This window comes from Hyposmocoma kahamanoa, unplaced genomic scaffold (genome assembly GCF_003589595.1).
Source record: "Hyposmocoma kahamanoa isolate Upper Pololo Valley unplaced genomic scaffold, ASM358959v1 94, whole genome shotgun sequence".
NCBI classification, from domain to species: domain Eukaryota; kingdom Metazoa; phylum Arthropoda; class Insecta; order Lepidoptera; family Cosmopterigidae; genus Hyposmocoma; species Hyposmocoma kahamanoa.
The window spans coordinates 11612800-11636856 of NW_020654878.1; the positions used below are offsets into that span (position 1 = coordinate 11612800).

The following is a 24057-nucleotide window of genomic DNA, read 5'->3' on the forward strand; positions in this document are numbered from 1 at the left end:
AATTGCCATCTAAGATTCAACCTAAAATTACAAGTAAGCAGGTGTGACACTTTAAATTTCATCTTACCATGTTCAATTTAGATATTTATTTACGTAGCAAGTTGCAATGTAAGTAATATACTGCGATAATAAATTATTAGTTCGTAGTACACCTAGAAATAGGATTTAAAAAATTATATGCAATTATTTGCATATAAGTACGATAGTTCACATGTTTTAGTTTATTTCCATTAAACACAAACCCAAGTATACCATACCATATACTATACTTAAACTTGAGTAATCATGTTGCATAGGTTTTAGTAGCAGTAGAGCTCCTTGTAAAAGAGTTCGTCCACGTTAGCTATTTCTACCGCCAAGGAGTAATGTCAGCATTACTGTGTTCCGGTTTTGAAGGGTAAGGGTGCTGGTGAAATTACAGGCACATGGGACTTGTCCACTTATGTCTATGGGTGACGGGCGCAGTGACAGTGCCCCTCAAATCTTTGAGAATTAAAACTCTGAGTGGCACAGCAACGGTTATGGACAGACGTCTAGCGTACCATAAGGCTCATGACTTGTTCGTCCCGTCACTTGATATTATAAAAAAAAGTAATCAAATTACACTTGAAATCGTCACATTGATAAAACTCTACTACTCATTAGTAAGGCAAATTCCCCTAAGAAGAAAGAGTAAGAAAGTCTAGGGGTTGCACTTTGTAAATAAACATTTGTACACATTATCATTTATTGTAAATTTATTTCAAATATCGAAACAACCTGAAATAGGTAATCGTATCATTACCATGGATTTTTGTTGTCCATGCTTGATCTGCGCACTCGCAGCACTCAGTATTATTATATAGCTTCTGCGAGTGCGCAGATCTTTATTAAACCTTTTGTGTAAAGTTATTGTTTCACGATAGTTTTAAACCTCGTAAATGGCAAATTTTGAATATCAACGAGAATCTTATTATAGGCCTATACACTGCCTCTTAAATCAATTTGTAACTTTGTCAAAATGATTGCCAAGAACAGCCAGTTTATTTTTATTCTCGTATTAATGTTACGTCTACCACTCTTTTTCATAAAAAGAACTATTCTTAGTATAAATTACATTTTCATAAATGTAAAAAAGTTAATGTCAATTTCCTTAAGTTACTCTTTCAAAGACACTCTGGGGCCCAGATTGTGAATTGAACTAACCACGCGTCTTTGTAGGACAAAGATTGTATTAATATCGGCAACATTACAAGCAAAACAAAATGTCGTATGTCATTAAACTGTCAAAGTAACCAAAGTAAACCAAAAGCGATTTCTACGTCTGAAACTTTTGTACTTTTTAACCGCGTATATTGCAAGACCTGTGCCGTTTCGACAACTTAGTTATTTTCTGGACACCATTGCAAATTAGCATCTAAAGTTTACACCTAAAAATAGAAATGTGTTTACAAGATTCATTTTTTTGTTTCTAACAATGATGTTTGGTCCCAAACTGTCTAACATTGAGCAATGTAAATTTCACGTAATTGTTATCTATTTTGAATTTCTCCGTTCACGTTCGTTATTCATCTATAACAACAGACTAAACGTCTACAACAAAGGTTAGTTGAAAGAAATCCCTTTAAGGTGAAGGTTTGTCACTAACAATTTTATTTATTAAAATTGTAATTTGTTGCAATGAAATGTTTACATACAAAAATAATGGATTCATAGTACCTGCTATTTATATTTCAAGCTTAATAAAATTTTCGATATTTCGATAAAAAATATTTCACAACACTTGTAAGCGGGCGCTGTAAGCTTCACCATGTACAAATAGAGAAAAGTGGTTGCGGCAATAATGGGCTGTACATAAACGCCGGCAAGCCGTTAAATTTAGATTAAAAACGACCATATGTTTGCTGTACTCTGCTCCTAGATTGAATATGTACTCAGTACCTAACACACAGGTACAACAGTGAAACTTTTTAAATTGGCAACGTATACGATTGAGATTGTACTTAACATACTCCTACTTTATTGCAAACAAAGTAGAATAGAAAAAAGGAGAGTAGATAAACATTAATTAAGAACAATATGAAGGCACAACAAATGGACATGTAGCAATTTTCTACCCGTGAATCTTTGTAAGACTACATGAAGAATATATTATTATATATAATGTTAAGCGTTGAAAACGTGAAATATTTCATTTAACAGGGCAATTAATTATTGAGTAAATCATGTATATATACATGAATTGCAAAATTTTTAAGATAATATTATTCAAGTTCCGAGAACTCCATAACAATAAACTTCAAAGACGAAATATATAAAACTTACTTCAAAGAAAACACTCGAAAACGAAATAGTCAAACGTTTTAGGTATTTGTTTTATGCAAAGTAATTTAACTAAAGTATAAGTTATAAAATAAACATTGGAAAGAATAATTCTGAATTCAATAAAAGGCATCTGGCATAAACCGATGTAATTATATATTTATTGTGATAGGGTTGTTTTGATCTTTGATTGAGCTATTAACTTGATTGCCTTACTTCAGAAATTCAGTACTAAAAGTTGGGCAAAGTGTTTTAATTAACGTCTTAACTCGGCTCGGTGCTGGCGAGCGAAATACTATGAAGTTTACGAATTAACTTTGAATATCCGCTTCGAGCCCTACACTGTTGCCTTGCATTATTTTGCACCTTTTTACGACTTTCATCTTGCTTGATACTTTTGTTGGATTAATTTCGGGATCGTAATGTTTCCTTGGGCCTTTGGATTTCGTTTTTAATGTCAGGTAATACAGCAATTTTTGTAGAATTTTTAAACGGAGTACACACCAAGGAATTATTCATAATTATTCACTGGAGATTCTTCTCCACTCTAGTTAACGCTGAATCAGCTTAAGCTGGTCAGAATATTCTTTATAAATAAGAGCGAAATGGACGTCGCGCCTTCGCTTCCGCTCGACCAATTTTTCACTCACAACATCGTTTTTTTCGCCTTTATAAATGAACAGAAAGCTTTCTGACCGGTTTAATGTGATTCCGTGTGGAGAAATGTGGTGACTCCTATAGTAAACATTGACTTCCCTATGAAGGTGTTAGATGATTTCTCTAACCCGCGTCACCTTAGTTACTCTAGGTTCAATAAACTTTTTACTAAATCGGGTATCAGGCTTGCTGGAAACCAGCGCTAGAAGTGGATTTTCAGTTTGTATAGCTACAAATATATATAATAGCTGAGCAAGACCCTTTAGCGTGCGCCGCGACACGCATTTATTATTATCATTTTTTATTAATATAATTGTTTATAATTGTTGTTTATTCATTATAATTATGTGTTTAGTTAGAGCATTTCTATGCAATTTAATTTTCTGTGTTGACTTTGGTTGGTATTATTTATATTTTAGGTTTTGTTTAATATATTATATTTTAGTTTTAAGATAATGTATTGTGTGTCTCGGCACTTACATAATAAAGTATTATTATTCTTATACTTAAATTTATTTTTTCTTCAATCTTTCTCAAACAGGCACCCGTTCATAACGTCTCTACAAGTATAATGTAAAATTATAAATATATTAAATCAAATTTTTAACCAAAATCCACCACGTTCATATTTACGTAGGTATCTTAAACGAAACGTTACCTGTTTAATAAAACAATCGTTATTCTAAATTAACTTAATTATAGCCCAACATCATACGTCGGCAGATATCCCACGCATTTAAACACAGCGTAAACCTTCAAATATTAAATTTGTGGTTGTGACTGTCGAGATGAACTAAATCCAACGTCAAATCTGAACTATGAAGTGACTCTACAAGTAGTAGAACACGTCGCATTATTAGCTAAAAGCTTAGCCTTACGTGTCTGGAATGTAATATTGTATATTGCGATATAAGTATGATAATACCTACGTCAATGAGGTTTACTAACGGAACATTACAAAAGTCATCTCCTGATATCTTTTGGGCAACTTCAGATATAGTAGCACAGGTTAATTAGAGATGCTTTGAATAAGACACCGATTAATGATCATTTTTATACTACAATATTGATTACAAATACCTCATTATATTAAAACAACAATCAATCATCATCAATCATACCAACTTATACGCATATGTTAGAAAAATCATATTTGTGTCTACTAATTACTAGATTCTATTATAAAGATGTTAAACTTCTATGAAATTCAAAAGCATAATTTTAGTAAACCAAATTTATTTCCATTAGAGGGTAGTACAAAATTAGATGTTCAAACATTGACTTACAATAAGTCAATGTGTTCAAAGTAAAAATAGTTTGCGAACTAATTTTAAAAACAAAATGAAAAGCAGTACTTTCAAAAACATGACTCAGTTTTAATTTATAAACTTGGTACAAAACAATATTGTTTGTAATTTAGTTGTAGTAAAAAAATAAATTGAGAAACAGGATAAACAAAGTAAAAGTAATAGCACTTCTAAAAGGATGGATTTCACGTACTAGTTAATACAGAATTATGACTGTGCTAGAAAAAGGAAATTAGTTAAAATGGACAAGTTAAAACAACAACTATTTATAAAGGATTGCAAGACTAATCACACATTTAGGTACATAAACTATGCCAAAGCGTAGTAGCAATAACTTACATTATTGCTACCAAGCAAAGTGACCTTACTTATATTTACACAACACAATTAGACAGTAGCAATAAAACAAATTACAAAGCAGGTAGGTACTTAACTTTAGCTGGTTCTCGGTTCGGCACTTTTTCTCTCTCCTCCAGCTTTACAATGCTTTTTATACCCTTCAAAACCTCCTTTGAAATTCATTCATACATACATACTATTTTGACCAATCACAAAATAATTATCGTTTACATTTGTGCAGTGCTGAAGAGAATGAAAGCTTTTACGTAACAAGTTGTTGAAACATATTCTAAGAACTATAACAGATATAAGAACCTCATAGTTGTCTTAATTAAGCAAATATCATTAATTTTATACACCATAATATCGTCCAATCACAGAGCCGTATTTCTTGACTCACTTGGTGCTCAACCAAGTGAGTCAAGAAATACTAAACTAAATAGTAAATGTTAGGCATTACGAAGGTATAAAGTAACAAAGGCAATACATATTTAATTACTGTAATAATTATATAAATCTCGTAAATATCTTAATTTAGCAAATATCATCAATTTTATATACCATAATATCGTCCAATCACAGAGCAGCATTGTTCAGTACACTTGGTTGAACATTTAATAAATATTATACAGTACTAAGATGAAAAGTAAAAACTTCAAGAATATTTTAATGTACATATGTAACAACTATTTATCAACGTCGTAGTTATCTTAATTCACAAAATATCATTAATTTTATAAACTATAATATAACAGTCCAAAATGGTGGTTGATCAAAAAGGCAACCTTTCAAAATGCAATGGTGAAACTATAACAGATAAATTGTGATATATTTCATTATTAATTCAAACGAGAATTATGTAATCATTAAAATGACTGAATATTATGTATTTTAAGAAAGTAACCTTATTTCACAAGTTTCGTTTAAACTTACTAATTTTAGTTTAAACTTATTTTTTTTTTACGAGAAACCTGGTGAACATACTTATAAATTTTACATGGAATTTGTAGATGGCATTAGTTAACGCCCAATTATATTGACTATAAAATATAAAAACTATCACATACACCGCGTGTAACTCTACCCTAGAGCATGCCAACTCTCCCGGTCTAAGGCTGCGATTTCACCAGAGATGTGCGAGGTAGCTAGGCGGTGTGCGAGAAAAAATCCATCAATAGGATTACTTCATTTTCGTAGCATCGCTTATTAATTTTTTTATTTATTTATTTGCGTTCAGGTTACAAAGACCCATAAATACATACCTTATAGGCTAACAAACAAATACAATAAAACACTCATATAATATATACCTTAAGGAAAAACATACATACAATATGTATATTAAAACACTATTTCTAACATATCTATATGAATTGCCCTTATCGGCGACGTGTTGCGCAACCTTGTGTCAGTTAACCGGCCGCGGTATCGCTGATACATGACACCCTTCGGCCAAAACTCTTCCTTCATGAAGATCGATAGATGTTCGGTCGGCACTCTCACTACAAACGAATTAAAATTTACGTTATGGCGGGACTCCAACCGCTCGACCCTCATCATTTGGCTTTCTGTCCGATGTACTCCACTATCTCCTCAGACTTGGTGGAGTAATGCCGTCGTGAAAGGTCCAGCAGCGTTGTCGGTATGGCCGGCCGCAGCAGGAACTTCAGTCCTGTCGGTGCTGTGCCACACTGGTTACGGCTGATGGGCTTCCTCTTCCTCTTCACCACCTTTGTGATGCCGTCCTCATACCTCTGTAGCTTTACAACTTCAGAGACAGGCTCATGGAGGATTGTTTTTGCTCTTAGCCGATTGTCGCCGCTCGAGTTTCGAAGTGGCGGGTGGGCTGGTACAAGCGGCTACAGCAGCGTATGCACTTGTAGGGGCTGTCATGTACACGCGTGACTTTCCCGCCGGGACGGAGGTGCGGACAGCAGAGCGCGGCGCATGACGCGTGACGGCAGCAGCGATCGGTGACGCAACCATTTGTGCCGACTCGACACTGCTGATGGATGCATTTTGCGCCTCACGTCGCGTGTTTATATTAGAGCAACCCTGGTGGAAAAGGGTTAACGGAGCTAAGTATGTGAGGGATGCGAGTTAGGAATGTGTGCGAGGTACACGAACCGTGTCCTCCACGCAGCCCACAACACCGTACCTCAAGCGCGCAAAGATGAAAAGAGTCCGCTATTCATCCTTTCAGCACCGTTCAGCTACACACCATTTCACAGCTTCCTCGCACAGCTTTGGTGGAAACCATCACACCATTTTCGTCAGCCACCTTCCTTAGGTCATCCCTCCATCTTGCCGCAAGGCGTCATACACGTTTGCTTTAACGTAGTCGCCACTAAACAGTAAGTATACTCCATTGGACATCAGCTTCCTGGAGACATGACCGTCCTATGGCCAGTTCAGCTTATTTTATCTAGTTTAGTTCCCTGACGTATGACTTCATTAGGAATTCAATCCGTCAGAGAGGTAATAAAATAACAGTGAAAAATAATTTTAAAAATGCTAAATAATAATAAAAATAATAATCTTCATTGGTCTCTCACAAAATCTTAGAATATATCACAGTAGTGACTTATCTAAATATGAGCAGCTTATGCTGAATATTTAATAAACATATTACGGTTTATATTACGGCACATTATTGTTATTATATAAATTTGGCGGCTCATAATACATACACTTAATCGAAATATTACTCCAAAATTTTACGGGAATTCAAAATTTCCGAAGGCTGTACTTAAAAACATAAACTATCAAAAATCATTATTAAAAAGAAGTCACAATATCTAACTCGTCAAACTAAAAGTAATAATTGGAATAATATTTGTTATTTTTTATTTAATAGCACATAAGAAATAATTTCTCGTTAAATAAAAATACCCGATGTTTATTTCGTAAAATTATGACAGCGCCATCTATACGCTCCTTGGCGAAACTAACAGTTGACATTAGACTATAATTCCTAATTCACAACGTGACTATCAAGACTCAGCTTATGACTACGAATATGAATAATATTATAATAAGCTCACTTTAAGCTTACATTGAATTAAGATTGTTTTTGGAAAGGTTACGGTAGGTTCCTGAGCGGTATCACTGCATTGTACTACATATAAATTAGTGCGTGCACATCGGTCTAGGGACCAGTAGGGCTAGCACCTTAAGGCGCAACTTGCGCGAGAGTAACTTATAGCGCAAGATACTGCTGTCCTCCCATAGATAATAGTAATATCTCGCACAAGTCGCGCTCTATCGTGCTAACCCTACAGAAGACGAAGAGAGGAGGGATGCGTAGGTTTTCCTTTATTGCTCATGGTGAATTTCAAATAAATTTCTCACACAAATTCTCGGAGGTGCGAGACCGGATTCGTATCCACGGCCTCTGCTTGAAAGTGACACGTCAAACCATTAGGCTACCACAGCAAATTTCAGTTATTTGTGTTTACTTAAATTCCGGGGCGTTATCATTTGTACAGTCTATATATCGACTTTGTTAATAACGTTATATTTATAGATTCGAGAAATGTACAACATATGATTCGCAGTATATAAGTTTTTAGGGATAGTCAATTGGTTTTTTTTAATGTACCAGTGACGGGGCGAACAAGGCCTGCACCTGGTGGTAATCGACACGCCTATCCATAACAGTTGCAGTGTCACTCAGAGCTTTAAATTGCAAGGATCTTAGGGTCACTGCTACTGCGCCCGTCACCCTGAGACATAAGTTGACAAGTCCCATGTGCCCGTAACTTCATCAGAACCTTTACCCTTCCAAACCGGAACGCAGTAATTTTCACATTACTGCTTGGCGGCAGAAATAGGTAAAGTGGTAGTACTACTCTGGACGAACTCTTTCACAAGGAGCTCTACTGCTGCTAATTAAATTGTGAATACGCTTGTCCAATTCTGTAAAGCTAATAAGAAAATAATCATTCAATGGATACCTTCACATTCAATACAATGGATCATTTCACCTCAGGGGAAATGAGCTAGTGGACCGATTTGCAAAACATGCTACAATGAATGATGATCTCATTATGTACCGTGGTACACGGACATTTTACGTAAGATTAGGAACATTGTTACGATTTTTAGTCTGAATATTTTGATGAAAGATCCTTAACAAAAGGAATACAGTATAAAACTATTCAGTCGATACACCTTGGACCCCTCTGGTTTTATGGTTTGATGGCCACAAAATTATGAGATATAATCTGATTGTCCGTATGATACCTGTCACTGAATAAAGTATTTATTATGGGTGATGCTGGTTGTCTCAATGGTTGTGAATACGAGATTATGGAAGACGTATACCATATAGTTATGGAGTGTAAACGGAATGAGACCCAGAAATGTAACCTACAACTTAAATATAATAATGTCGGTATTGTAAGGAGCATATTACCATATCTAATTGAATTGATTAATCCTTAAAAACAGCCAAGCCTAATTATTAGTGCTTTGTAACCTTTTTATTATGTAAATCATTGTGAAGAGGGTGGATTCATTGGGTTTCTCTCAGAGAAAACTATAAAAAGACTTGTATCATGACTGCAGCATCACAGTACATTTACTCAAATATTTTAAATGCCCGTAAAATATACATAATTTCAATAAGAAGATATCCATAATATTAACCTTAGAGCTAAGTTCAAACTCCTGGTATTACGATTTCGTTTAACCAAGGTCAACGCGTCTTTTATGGGGAACTGTATACGTTTTAAACCGACTTCAAAAAAAGGAAGAGGTTCTCAATTCGACCGTATGTTTTTTGTATGTATGTTACGCGATAACTCCACCATTTGTGAACCGATTTTGATGATTCTTTTTTGTTGGAAAGAGGGTGCCTCCATAGTGGTCCCATTTAATTTGAAGAAAATCATCCACCTCTATGGGTGGCTGTTCACGCATGAAGATTCATTTTTATAATTAGCGCGTAAATTTTATTATAAGGAGCAATTATTTTAATGGTTGATTTTGCTATTCTCCAATTCAAGGCATTTTTCTCTCAATATACTTTGAGTAGTGAGAACCGATTTTTATTATCTCATGTGTCATGTTCCGTATAGTGGCGAACTAGGGGATGAATCCGGGTTTGCGCACTTTCCGGTAACCGATTTCAATAAAACTTGGCAAATAGATGTAATTCCACGTAGTTTTGAGGTCGGTTTTTTAGTACTCTGTACTGAGATTATTATAATAAGATTCCGGAGCATATATTAAGATTATCATTTTCTAAATTTAAAAACTACATTAAAAATATTTTAATTAAAAAGTTATATTACAAAATTGAAGAATACGTGTTAGATAAATATTTATGGAAAGATGATATGGCTCTAGTTTCCACACAAATTTGATTCAAAGTGTATTCTGTTTTGAGTTTATTTGAAAAGAGCAATCCCTAGAGTTTCTTACTCGTTCTTCTCAGGGAAGTCAGCGCAGTGAAGGAGCAGTAGCTTAAATGTGACGATTTCAAGTGTAAATTTATTTTACCTATGGAATAAATGATTCTTTGATATTGGAACGGAATCTTCTTTAAAACAATAAAGAATTAAAAGAAAACATCGCATTATTTGGCTAAAAGCTTATACTTACGTGACGAGAATGTGATATTACATATTGTGATATAAGTACGATAATACCTACGTCAATCATGGCGACGCGTTTAATATGGGAGTTGCGAACGCGAGGTGTCTGTCACATCGAATCACATTAAAGCACATCATTTACCATTCACATCGTCGCATCTCCAGAATAAGCGCACGTGAAATCAATTGGAAACGTAATTACCTGATTAATATGCATAACTGCTGAATATTGTATAAACAATCGATACGCAGATTACCACGGCTACCGGTCACATTTATTTTAATAGCGAATCGTAAAAGAACTTGTAATTTTCAAAATGCTTTATGAATGGGTCGTGGAGAAGAATTTAAAGAGAGTACTTAATTTTGTAAAACTGTTTTAATTTTTCCTGTTGAACGGCAGTATTTTTATAGCGACTTATGATTAAATAAGAACATAATCCTAATGCGTTTAACGTGTAAGTTGCATTTTGTGAGTGTCGTCACGTTCTCGACGTGGACTGTAAACGTAGTGCAAAGTTGCGTTAGTTTTCACTCACAGCGCATTTATTACGACACGAGAATAGAAATTTCGCTGAACTATGAGTGTCGAAGTTATAAAGGGGGACAGAATTTCTGTTATATTAAATGACTCACATGAGTCGGTAACGGTACTTATCTTCGTTACTTCAATTTAGTGAAATTTCAGTTCATTTCCTTTAATGTCACCCTGCTGTGTTAGTTGCATATTTTCGTGTTTCCGCTCCAGGCAACGAAACATTATCCACAACATCGAGTCAATGCAACATTCTCACATGCAACATTTACACGCCCGGTTATTATGTAAATGGAAGAAAAACCATCCAATCGGGCGAATCAACGGATGCGCTTCGAAAGCGTTCATTAACATAATTTATTCGTGGCTGTCAGTACCGGTCTTAAATTTGTAGGGCTGTTTTTCAGCGCGGGAAAATTGTGTAAAGCGGTCACGTATTTTTTAGCGTCAGTGGATCCGTACGGTCTAGTTTAATAATGTCATAACCAGTGCGCTGCGAGACCGGCGTGATAAGATCGCAGATACATCGCCCCACTCGGATTTCCACAATAATTTATTTCACTCGCAAGGTTCGGTTACACGGGGATGTTTTATGCACGCGGTGCCGGGAACCCGAGAGCTGTTAAATCGTATTACCTATCGACGAATCATTGATCTCTGCAGCTGTGTATCCATAACAATCTACTGATTTTTTAAATTTAATATACACGAAGGATAGTATTTTGGTCAAAATAGAACACAATTTTATTTTTACTTTAAAATTATTTATACGCCGACGCAAGAAGAAAATATTTTTTTTTAAATTTATTTGCCATATAAAAGTAATATACAACAATGTTTCTAATCGCGTGAAGGTTCATCATGATGCGAACTGTAGCCACACAATACATCTGTACAATTTACAAATAGAAGAAGCATTACATAACATTTAAATAATCAGTATAAATAATATATCATTAACCAAAAAGATTTTACTGAAATGGGGTTGGGTAAATACATTTACAAACAATCAAATTTATCACAATGGTGTAAGTTATGTAGTACTAATGTACTTTGTTTTTATTGTCAATGTTTTTAATTTTGTATTTTGAGTATACAAAATTCAAAGTGTTGGATAGCTTTGCTGTGTAATGTGATCAAAAACCAGACGCTACCTTCTGTCAGACGTATTTTTCACGCTACGATTAGAATTTTTTTGTCGTGTCGTTTAGTGTTCTATACAATACGGTTGAAAACGAATCGGCTATATCCTCCTAAATATAAAACGCAAGGTGTAAGTAGCGCTCGGTTCCCTCTTTATATCTATTTTCGAGGGCGGAACCCTTTTATCGTCATTCAATATAGGAAGGAGGGACGTAAAATAAAAATGAGGCATTCTTTCCTATTTTATAATGCAAATAATGCTTTCCCGCGTACTATGCTCGTGACGATACTCGTTTGCCAGCCTTATTAGTAAACGTCAGTTTATTTTTGATCCTCATTTTGTTTCGACTACTTCATTCTCGCTCTTATATCATAAAATAAAATTATTACCTTGTAGTGTAACGTATTTTCTGAATATTGTGCTTTATGTTAGCACAATATTTTTACATTTCAGATTTTTACTTGTTAATTTCTTGCCTAACATCAACATATCACTTTCGTATCAATCGAATTATTGCTCTATGTTGACTATTTCAGATAAAGTGTAAGTAAAATATATATAAATGATAAGTATTTATCGATCAATAGTATCGGTCGACTGTAATTTTTTGTAATAATTTCCACAAGTATAGGTCAAAAATATTATTACAATTAAACGTTTTCATCAAAAAGAAATTGCCAGGAAACTTAAATATCCATAAGCGATTTTATTGTTCAGTCATTTCGATTTATTTAATGTCGCAGGAAGCGAACCTTAATTACTTTTTTTGTTTGAACTTGAGCGTAAAGTAAAACAGTCTTAAGAAAGTCCAAAGAGTAAATTAAAGCACTCATTTCCCTGTTAAACAAAAACTAGCTTCAAACCACTGAATAATTAATTATATACCTACGCGTACCTACGACCTGAAACAAATGACAGTCAATTCATTATAGCCGAAGAAGAGAAATTTGTGCACTGAACTAATTTTATCAAGAAAAATACCAAATTAGGCTAATACATTTCCTATTTCAGTCACGTACGGCTTTATAGTCGGGAGAGGCGGCCTCTTTTTCGGATTAAAATGTCAGTAACAGAGCACATCGAGGAAATGTTTCCAAAAATGGAACCCTACAATTAAAATTTGAAACAAAATTTGCATTTAGCAAATAAACGAACCGCAATGAAATTAATGTACTCTAGTGTCTAAGAAACAATTGACTATACTCTGTAAATTCTGCTATTATTCAGCATATCCTATTATAAAGCCACATGTAATTATACGTCAAGTAATTATGTATCAAGTTATCACGTGAAAGTCATAAAAATAATACTACATGAAACAATTTTTTATTATGATTCCAAGTGACGGAACGAATAAGTCAAGGGCCCGGTGTAAGCGACACGCCTGTCCATAACAGTTACAGTGTCACTCAGAGCTTTAAATCGCAAAGATCTGCCACTGCGCCCGTCACCCTGAGACATAAGTTGACAAGTCCCAAGTGCCTGTAATTTCACCAGCACCCTTACCCTTCATAACAGGAACACAGTACTAGTCACAGTACTGGTTGGCGGCTGAAAGATGTAGATAAGGTGGCAGTACTTTGATGGACGAACTCTTTCACAAGGAGCTCTACTGTTCCTAAATTATGTACATGTGATTTTTTACAACTATCCTATTTAAGCATAAAAAAGATATTTATTTAATTATTATATATTAATTACCACCGTGGCCGAACGGTTACCATGGTGGGCTGCCACGCTGAGGTTGCGGGTTTGATTCCCGGGCCGAGAGAAATATTTGTATGGCCTACATTTATTTCTCTCGTTTCTTGGGATGTAATTTGTGGTTGTCTATGTATGTGTCCATGGCACTCGCGACATAGGGTTTCCCAAGTGCGGGGCTATGAGTGTGTAAGTTTATTATTATTATTACTAATTTCGTCCATAGAATGTTTAAACCTCTGTCCTGAAAAGTTGTTATTTTGAAGATGTGGCCTTACGGAACCATGGGAGCGATATGTGCGCTACCTTGTACACTAATCTGCAGACCACACCCTTTTTTTTTTCTTTTTTTTTTTACGGGGGGGAAATCTTTATGGATACCCCTGAGCCCAGGGAGACTCAGGGGTTATGTGGGGACTCTCCCTCCAGACTGGAGGGCCTACCCCACTAAAACCCCCCCGGGTTTCCCTCTCGCCGGTTGAGTCGGCGCCGTGGGATCAGTGAACATTCACCACGACGCCGCCCGGCCGCCCTAGCTTACGCCAGGGCTCCCGCGCCAACGGAGGGGCGAGTCGGTTGTCCTCCGACCCGCGCCCCAGACGAGTGAGGCCGTGCAATGCAGGCTCCGGAGTCCCTGTCCAGAGCCCGCTGGTCTCACTAGGGGATCAGGCGAGCAGCGAACTGCCTTCGCCTTCTCCCCGTACGTCTGCGCCGGAGCGGGTGCGCGTCCGACGCGTCCTCGCGCACCCGCTCCGCGGCCTCCTTTTGCGACATAACCTCTGCGCAAAAGGAGGCCACCGCCTCCCAGGACTCCTCGCTATCGAGCATGGCGGCAACCACGCTCGGCAGCGAGAGGTCCTGCCCTACAGTCCCCGTCAGAATGCGGCGCTGCTCATCCCACCGGCTGCACACCTCTAGGGTGTGCTGCGCGGTGTCATCCGCAGCGCCGCACTCGTGACACGACGGGGACGGTTCCCTCCTCGCCACCTTGTGCAGGTAGTGACCGAAGCAGCCGTGCCCGGTCAGCACCTGCTCAAGGTGGTACGACAGTGGCCCGTGGGACCGGTTTACCCACTCTACGAGGACAGGGCGGATCGCCTCTATGGTACGAGCGCCATAGGGGGGATCCGCCAAGCCCTCTTTCCACCGGTCCCGCATGCGCTGCGCCGCGAGGCGGCGCTCCCGCTCCACCTCTTGGGGAGCGGGTCGCTCGCCTCGGTCCCTCATTCCCCGCCGGTAGGTGCGGACCTCCGCCAGGACCTCGGCTTCGAGGTCCCACGGCGGAGTACCGGCGAGGACGCATGCGGCAGCGCAGGCCACCGTCCTGTACGCCCTGCACATTCGCAGGGCGACCACCCTCTGGGGCCTCCTCAGCAGTGCCTTCGTCGCCGCTGATATGGCCCCACTCCAAATGGGAGCCCCGTATAAGGCCACACTCCGAGTCACCCCGGCGTATAGCCTTCTGCATGGGGCTCCCGGCCTCCCGAGGTTGGGGGCAGACCACACCCTACACACAACGCAAGCCTTTTTGTTGTATAGTACGACTGTTTTTCAATTATTATTAACTAAATATCTGACGTCATTAGCAAACGGGACACTAATGTGCTGTTTCACGGTTCGACGACAACTAATTTATACCAGTCGATTGCTGTCTCGTTAAACATAATGTGCACTTTGTTAATGTCCGCTTTGGCTTTTCAGGTCTCTTAATTACTCGACTGGGATACGCAAATTTTGTGGTCCACCGTTTCATGGATAGAACTATGTGTTACACTGATTTTAATTCCAGTTGCTTGGGAAGCTAAACATTGGACTGTGTTGTGAATTCCATACGGCATACATTGCTTTTAAAGCAATTTTGAGCAAAATTATTTGTCTGTTATTTTATTATCAGACAAATAATTTATATAATATTTTACTTGAACTGTTACCATCCCTCACGACAGCGATTAATAGAAACTCTACCGACATTCTTTCGCATTTCACAGCTCTTTACCCGTTCATTTTTTTAAATACATTGTTCGACAAATTCACTTAATGTCGCGTTAAATGAACCATGCTCGCATAATAAAAGATTTTATACTTAAAAGCGATTTCAGAATGGACGATATTTCCACGGAACAAAAAAATGCCGCACTCAACATAGACGCTTCATCTCCTCAGCAGCGGCGTCGGAATATTTTTTCGCGCTTCAATGACTACGGATTCCGACGGTATAAATTTAGGAAAACACCACATACAAATAAAGCTCAGATTACTTAAACACTGTGCTTCTAAAGCGAGCTCCGACAGCTTTTTTCCATGTAATTTATCCCGGTCCTTTTAGTAAAAACATTTATCAATGCTTCAGTTTTATTATCAATTTATTAATTAATTTCGGATCGCAAGTAAAGATTTAAATAATACACAAATTATCGCGGAGTTTACAGTAAGTTGATTTCACGGTATTAATTACCACAATAATTAATTTTGTAATTAGTTAAACGTTTGCCGATGTATGCGTGAGATAGTTATTAAATTCTGGCTCAATTAAGCAAATTAGTAAGTCGATGATAATTTCAAAGGCAGCTTAACGTAAAAGGTGACGTGAAATTGCAAAAGTAAGTTAAACGTAAACGTAAATAAAACAGTGCTTAATGTTGGTTTAAAAATAAAAAGAAAGTGGATTTACTTGTACACGCACCCGTCCGCGTAACAAATTGTCACACGGTTTATTTTAGTAGTACCCTTTTAAGGGTTACCTATGCATATTTAAACTTTTAATGATTTATTATTCATCGAAGGTTCGAAATAATTCACAACCTAATTTAACCACGGATCACTGAAAACCATAGCCTGGAGAATATTATGAATTATTATATTACGTCTTTTTTGTTCTGTCGTTAACGTTCATTGCACAGTAATATTTTACACGTGCACATCAAAGGAAAATTATAGCAAAGAAAACAACGTATTATTTATCATTTCTTTGTCCTTGAGACAAAAATCATTAGTGCGTAATTCCTTCGATAATTAGATGTAAGTAATTTGCCAGCATTTTCCTGTATTGACATTTAATTATTGACATAAATATAAAATGTTAACGATCATTTTCTCCTCAGCAACCGACCAGCATCGTTTCGCTTCGAACTAAAATACTGAATAACGAAGTTTAAGTTGTGTGACTCAGAGATTAGAAAAAGTTGGAGAAAAACGAACTTCATTTTAATAATCCATTTGGAGTCCTGCAAATAGAACGATTAACCTTATGGTGAAAGAAAATCGCAATAAATTATAACTATATCACAATGCTAAAGACACGTAGTATCGAGACTCGTCTCCTGGATTTATAGCGATATATTTACATGCTTTCCAGGACACTCTTGGGAATATATGGATTTATTGTACTGCATAGCAACCAATAATCATCCTTCTATACTTATAATATAAGTTGGCTTCAGCGCACTAACCTTACTGTCTTTGATTCATCGAGCAGAATGTAGAAGAAGTAAACAGTAAATCATTCAAATCAAAGAACAAAAAACTACTGGTAGTCGTAATACTCTTCTTCCCCGCTCCATTCTGGTAAAGTATGGACTTCATATCGTTGTTTCCTTCTTTCATACACGTATATCATGTTTTTAAAATTCATCCACAAATTCCTCCATCTTCTTTTCGGCGTATATTAGCCGCATATTTGATCAATGTATTTTTTGTTGCAGTTGTCACAAGTTTCAAAGGCGAATGTCTGGAATTGGCGCATGTACAACGAACTGATATGGGTGCATACTACTGCATCGCCAGCAACGGGATCCCGCCCACTGTCAGTCGGAGATACCACGTGCAAGTCCACTGTAAGTCCAGGTTTTTGCACATCATCATCATCATCATCATCATTCAGCCATACGACGCCCACTGCTGGGCATAGGCCTCCCCAAACGATCTCCACGACGATCGGTCTTGCGCTGCCCGCATCCATCGGCTTCCCGCGAGCGCCCTCTGAGCGCCATCCGGTGCGCAGTCGCCATTGAAGAACCTTTCCACCCCAACAGCCATCGGTTCTCCTAGCTATGTGCCCCGCCCACTGCCACTTCAGCTGAGCAATTCTTCGAGCTATGTCGGTTACCTTAGTTCTCCTACGAGTTTCCTCATTTCTGATTCTATCACGAAGGAAAATATCGAGCATCGCTCTCTCCATTGCCCGCTGAGTGACCTTGAGCCTTCTTATGAGGCCTATAGTGAGGGACCACGTTTCTGATCCATATGTGATCACTGGCAACACACACTGGTCAAAGACTTTCGTCTTGAGACATTGAGGTAATTTGAACGCAAAGATTTTTTGTAGTTTCCCGAACGCTGCCCATCCGAGCTGGATTCGACGAGAAAAGTTGGACTTACCTAACTTTACAGTCTGCCCCAGGTATACGTATGTAATGGTCAACAACTTCGAGTGTAATGCTCCCAATTTTAACTGGAGCGGGTACAACATGGACATTCGACATGATCTTTGGCTTGTCCATGTTCATCTTAAGACACACTCTTTAGGAAACACTACTAAGATTTTCGAGCATTGTGTTCAGGTCTCCCAAGGTCTCAGCCATAAAAACTATATCATTGGCAAATCGAAGGTATGTTAGGTACTCGCCATTGATGTTGTGCCAAGTCCTTTCCAGTTCAGAAGCTTGAAAATATCCTCCAACGCAGCAATTAACATTGTCGGTGACATCACATCTCCCTGTCTCACGCCTCGTTGCAGTTGGATAGGATTAGAGCTCTGATCCTGTAATCGGACAGACATAGTGGCGTTTTTGTGTAAGTACCTTAACACCTCTATACACCTATAGTCTATTTAGCACCTTTGGAGAGACTGCAGCACCGCCTAGGTCTCGATCGAATCAAAGGCCTTCTCATAGTCCACAAACGCTGAGCAAAGTGGCCGGTTATACTCCTCGGTCTTCTGTATAACCTGTCACAGCGTATGGATGTGGTCTATGGTACTAAAACCCTTTCGGAAACCGGCTTGTTCGGGAGGTTGGAAGTCGTCAAACCTGCGAGCGAGACAATTCGTGATAACTCTCGAAAACAACTTATAGATATGGCTCAGAAGCGAGATTGGCCGATAGTTCTTCTAGAGTTTTTTGAAGAACAGAACGACTTCGCTTCCCCATGCCTTGGGAGTTTGACCTTCGACGATGACAGAATTGAAAAGATTCTGGAGGACTTTAAGTATCGGCTTGCCGCCCGCTATCAGAAGTTCTGTAGTGATTCCATCATCGCCCGCCGCTTTGTTGTTCTTGAGTTGTTTGAGAGCCACACTAATCTCATACAGGCTGACGTCCGAGATATCTTCGGTATAATTTCGGGTAAGCTTGGCTCTGGGATCTTTAACCTCGCTTTCAATAAGTGCTTTCGTGGAGTATAGCTGTCGATAGACACTCTCTATCTCCCTCAGGGTTTCAGGCTTAGATGAAATGATGCTACCGTCATCAGTTTTTAGCTTCGTCAGTTGGCTTTGCCCAATAGACAGATCTCTTGCGAACACCTTGGAGCCTTTGTTCCGCTCAATGGCCTCTTTAATACGCTCTGTACTCAATTGGCGTATGTCGCTAGTCAAAGACTTCGATATCTGCCTATTTAGCCGCCTGAGTGACTTGCTTCCTCTGAGTTCTGTAACCTCATTTCATTTCTATGTTCCATGAGTTGGAGTGTTTTGTCGGAGAGTTTCTTTATTCTGGTACGGTGGGTTTTGAAAAACTTGGACCCAATCGTACGAACAGTATCCACCACCATGTTGTTTAGGTCGTCCACATTTATGCAGTTTGCAAGGTCAGTTTCTCTTCTCACTTCAAACTTTAACTTCAGTTTTGAAGTTCGAGCTGATAGCTCTCGGGGTTTTGGAGTTGTGCAGGTATTGGTCGGAGCGTAGATTCTATCAGTCGAGTTCTTTCCAGCCGGATATTGATATTCAATGTGCCTCGTACCGGTGATCACTTCCTGTTTTAACGGTGTTGATCACAGAGACATAATTGAATATATGCTTTTTCGTCGTATTGGTAAAGTCAATCTCATTTTCTACTTTACCGTCCGGGCTCATCCAGGTCCATTTTCGAGTTGGAGATTTCCTGAAAAAGGTGTTCATCATATACAGGTTCTACTTTTCCTTGAAATCAACCAACATCCGGCATCCGGCAACTTTGCATTGAAGTCCCCCATCACAACCGGTTTTGTAGCTATGCATGGCTTTTGAAATCTCCTCATACATAACCTCCACTTCGTCATCTGGGTGTGTCGAGGTCGGAGCATAAAACTGAATGACATTCAACGAATATCGTTTTCATATTCTGAGATTGTGATTTTTGCACAACAATTTTATATTGAAAAGCTGTGTTAACTAGTCTACGTGGGAGAACAGTAGCATGCTATATACGAAATTCTGGGTTCGATCTTGTTGGCTTAAACCGTTAAGAGTGTCGTCACACAAACTACTTTCCAACTGCATAAAATCAATTAAATTAATAATAATAAATAATGAAATCGTTTATTTATCTCAACATATTAATAAGTAAAAATAAATATTAGCTATACAATAATGTTTAGTAACAACATTAGTGGTGAGAGATAAAAAGGTCTGTAGCTCAGCACAGTGGCGGAGTGTTTCTCCGCCCCCAACAGCCTTGTTCATAAAAAGGAAGAAGAACTAACATACATTACTATTCTAGTTCTAAGATTTGAAGCCGGTTATTAAATACTTACCACACACATGAATCGTTATATAGATATTATAAATGCAGTCTGGATGCAATCGGAATGCAGGTCGTGTGACTACACCCTAACTAAATCTTTTCAAATCATATGCTGTTTTTTTTGAGATTCCAAGTGATGACGAACAAGCCGTGCGTCTGGTGGTATCGCTACGCCTGTCTATAACAGTTGCAGTGATGCTCATAGCTTTAAATCGCGAAGATCTAAGGGGCACTGCCACTGCGCCTGTCGCCTTGATACATTAGTTGAAAAGTCTCATGTGCCTGTAATTTTACCAGCACACTTACCCTTCACAACCGAAACTCACTGATGCTCACATTACTGCTTGATGGAAAAGCTAGATAAGCAGAAATAGGTTTACTGATTGCCACTAAATTTAACTACAAAGGAAATCTTCGTGATGTAACCTACAAGTCTCCATTAAACGAAAACTAGCATTAACATACTGTGTAGTAAATATACATGTACCGAAAACCTGACGTACATAATTGTGAATTCTAGCTAAAGAAGAGAAGAGAATGATTTTTAATTTCCTTAAAATTATGTGAAATTCCCGGACCTCGTAGAGCCAGTATGACGGAATGTAGTCTATATACTTTTCTCAGAGAAGTTTCCGTCTCCAGCAATGGAACGTATAGGAGTAGATGTGCAATCATCGCACATGCAACAAAAATACAATAAAAATCACCTTTCTAAATTAACAACATGCTTTACATTTTCAAAAAGTTGTTCTAACATAAACTGATTAACGAATACCGTGCATCTTTTAAAATTTAACCCTGGTTTCATTGCAAAGTTTAAACAGGATCTAAAAAGCCTCTTCATGCGCGCGTCCGATATGCTTTTTACCGGTTTTGTATATATGGTATACAAACCAACACTGACCAAATAAATTAAACTAACAGTCCCATATCTTTCTACAGAAGTTTTGTTTATAGTGCCCCTCCCTATCAACCTCTTGGTTATGCGGGAAGGACACTATGACCTGTGCAAGCAACCTTACACAGGGACCATCTAAGTCAGGTCCTAACCCCAGATTAGCCCGTTTTCATGCACTTACGTAAAGCTAGTGCCTTAGGTGCGCCGCCCCGGGAGCACGTACAGCACCCTCCCTATTTTCCAGATAGGTACCGGAGCTGTAGGTACGCTCACTTCCCGTCGCGCTCCGCACGACTAACGGTTGCCACCGCTGAACCGCCGACTCTAAGCCGACTACCAAATTTCCTCATTGGTGGCGGAACTGTAAGGCACGCTCACTTCCCGACGCCGAATGAACGGCGTCTCTCCAGTTCCCAAATACCTATGCGGCCGGAGGGACCGGAAGATGTCTAGCTCATCCTCTACTAGCTCTCCGGGCTAGTGCCGGAGATGTCAAGTTGCAGTGTCCTGCGACAATGTCCGGGCATAGCCACCGACTTAAAGGCAACTCACATGCACCGCGCGTCTCCTCGCCTCAGGCCTTCAACTAGACCGCTACTAAAACGAGCTAGCTGCGCGCGTGACGAACGCCCCGGTCACCATCTACCGGGGCAGACGAACTTGTTCCTCCTTGCAGCTAACCACAAACCCAGTCCATAACAAAGTCCGGGTCTGCCAGAGATGCCCATGAAGACGTATCACTGGCGGAGGGCTTGGCCCGGACGCCCGCCGAACCCTGGTCTTCCTGGTCTACACGCCTGTCCATAATTTTAAATAAGCCATAAATCGCAAAAATCTAAGTGGTACTGCCACCATACTGCCACTGCGCCCGTCAGCCTGAGACATAAGTTGACAAGTCCCCTGGACGAACTCTTTCACGAGAAGTTCTACTGCTACAAAAAAGTGGCTTTTTCTACTTTTCGATTTCTGAATCACTCAACAAAGATATTTTTATTTATTTTTTGTGAAGTAACTCCACTATGCTATAATTATTAAGTACAAACTTTGAACAAGATATTTTGATTATAGAAATAGATAGCGCGGTGATACGTACTCAGGCGGGTATTACACACAAGAACTGATAATTTAAATGAAATAGCCTTAACAATTGCTTAAGCACTGTAATCGTTTGGTGTAAGTATTACGAAGATTTTCTGGGCTCGCATAAATCAAGGGCTATAAAATGTGAAGGTGTTGGCTGAGCATTATTCTTAAAGATATTTTCAAGATTGAGTATCTTCATAGCTCCCACCCCACACGGTGTCGAAAAAATATAAACAGTGGACGTGTGTGGTAGCAACCACATACATTATTATCAATTGCAGCTACTAACTTCATTTTATACTGAGATAATAATATAATAATAATAATAATAGACGTTTGCGATTCAAATTATATATCCACTGAAATAATCCCAATTGTTTTGTCCGCAAATAGGTTAATTCCAGTCAGCTTTGGTAGCAGCTTGAGGCGGGTGAATTTCTGTGACGTGTTCCTTTCAGCACAAAATGTAGAAAGCGGTCCTGCTCGATGCGGCACGTATCGTTCGCTGGTTCTTGTACCTAAGTTCTTGACCTCGGCCGACTGTGCCGTTGCCGGGGAATACTGCCACTCCCATTTAAATATTCAAAATTAATCTTTTAAGCCTTGGGAGAAGCGACTGTCTACAATAGATATCCAAAATAATTATAATAATAATAAGAGGACGAAGTAGACTCTTGTTACACACCCTCCCATAGGTACACGCCATACTGCATTTACTTGGTTTCGGTCTGTGAGTATGGTTTAAACCAGCCAATGGACTGAGAAATATAAAGAAGAAAAAATAATAATAATAATGTACCAAACAAACACATCCAATGACTTTGTCTTAAACTAGGTAATTTCCTGTACTATGCGACTGGAGCAACGGTATTCACTCTGGGGCCTTACAAGTACCGACCATGGTACCTGAGAATGTGAAAACCGTTGGGACATCGAGGTCGTCATATCAAAAAATACTTTTATTCCTTGGTACCTAGATTCGCATGTTTTCATCTTTCCCGATGCGGACAGCTAGCTTGCGGAATTTTATGCCTGTTTGTCTGTTCAAATATAAACATATTCTGTGTAAATAGGCATATCCTAAATAATCATGTAAAAACAGAAACTACTTCCAAAAATGTGCTTAATAGAGAGGGAAACAGTTCTGATTGATTCAATACAATATTATGATTTTTACCCGAAAACTGCAAAATCAATAGGAAAATAATTCGTTACGTATTTAAGTTTACATATATACTCGTATAATACCTACACGTTACGGTTTATGACCTAAACGCTTTAACCGAACTTAGCAAATCAGTTTTATGTAAACCCCTGGAGAGTCATAAGAATTCAAGATAGTACCTGAACGACCGATTTTCAGTCGTCTTACAACAGACTCCAACTAGGACACATTGCTATCAAATGTGGGAAATGGTTATTTTTTAAGAAGTCTCAGTTGATCCTATATGCTACGAAATATAATGATCCAACATCACAATAAAATATACGACTTCTCAAGCAAAATCGAAAATAAAGCGTTACATTTAGCACTTGTTGGAGTTACAGTCTTTGATTATGATATCGAAAATAAAGCACTACATTTAACACTCTTCTGGAGTTGGAGTGTTTGACTGTGGCTTAAAATAATATCGGCACCTTGTGCGGCGGTATATTTTGCCAAACAATCGCATCAATTACCTCGTCTCAGATTAGAAATACTAAAATATCGACATAGAACACTCATTTATTTCCTAAATTAATCCTATCGAAAATCTATCCGTAGACCTC

At 38.4% G+C, this 24057-nt stretch overlaps 1 protein-coding gene across 1 annotated transcript in view; it reads left to right on the top strand.

Annotated features, from left to right (window-relative positions):
* The window catches only part of LOC113237909 (lachesin-like), a 48482-nt gene that overhangs the window by 19349 nt on the left and 5076 nt on the right, over positions 1–24057 (top strand). Inside the window, exon 5 of the mRNA XM_026474626.1 lies at positions 17286–17417. Within this exon, the coding sequence (XP_026330411.1) occupies positions 17286–17417 (132 nt within the window). The remainder of the gene's footprint in view (positions 1–17285; positions 17418–24057) is intronic.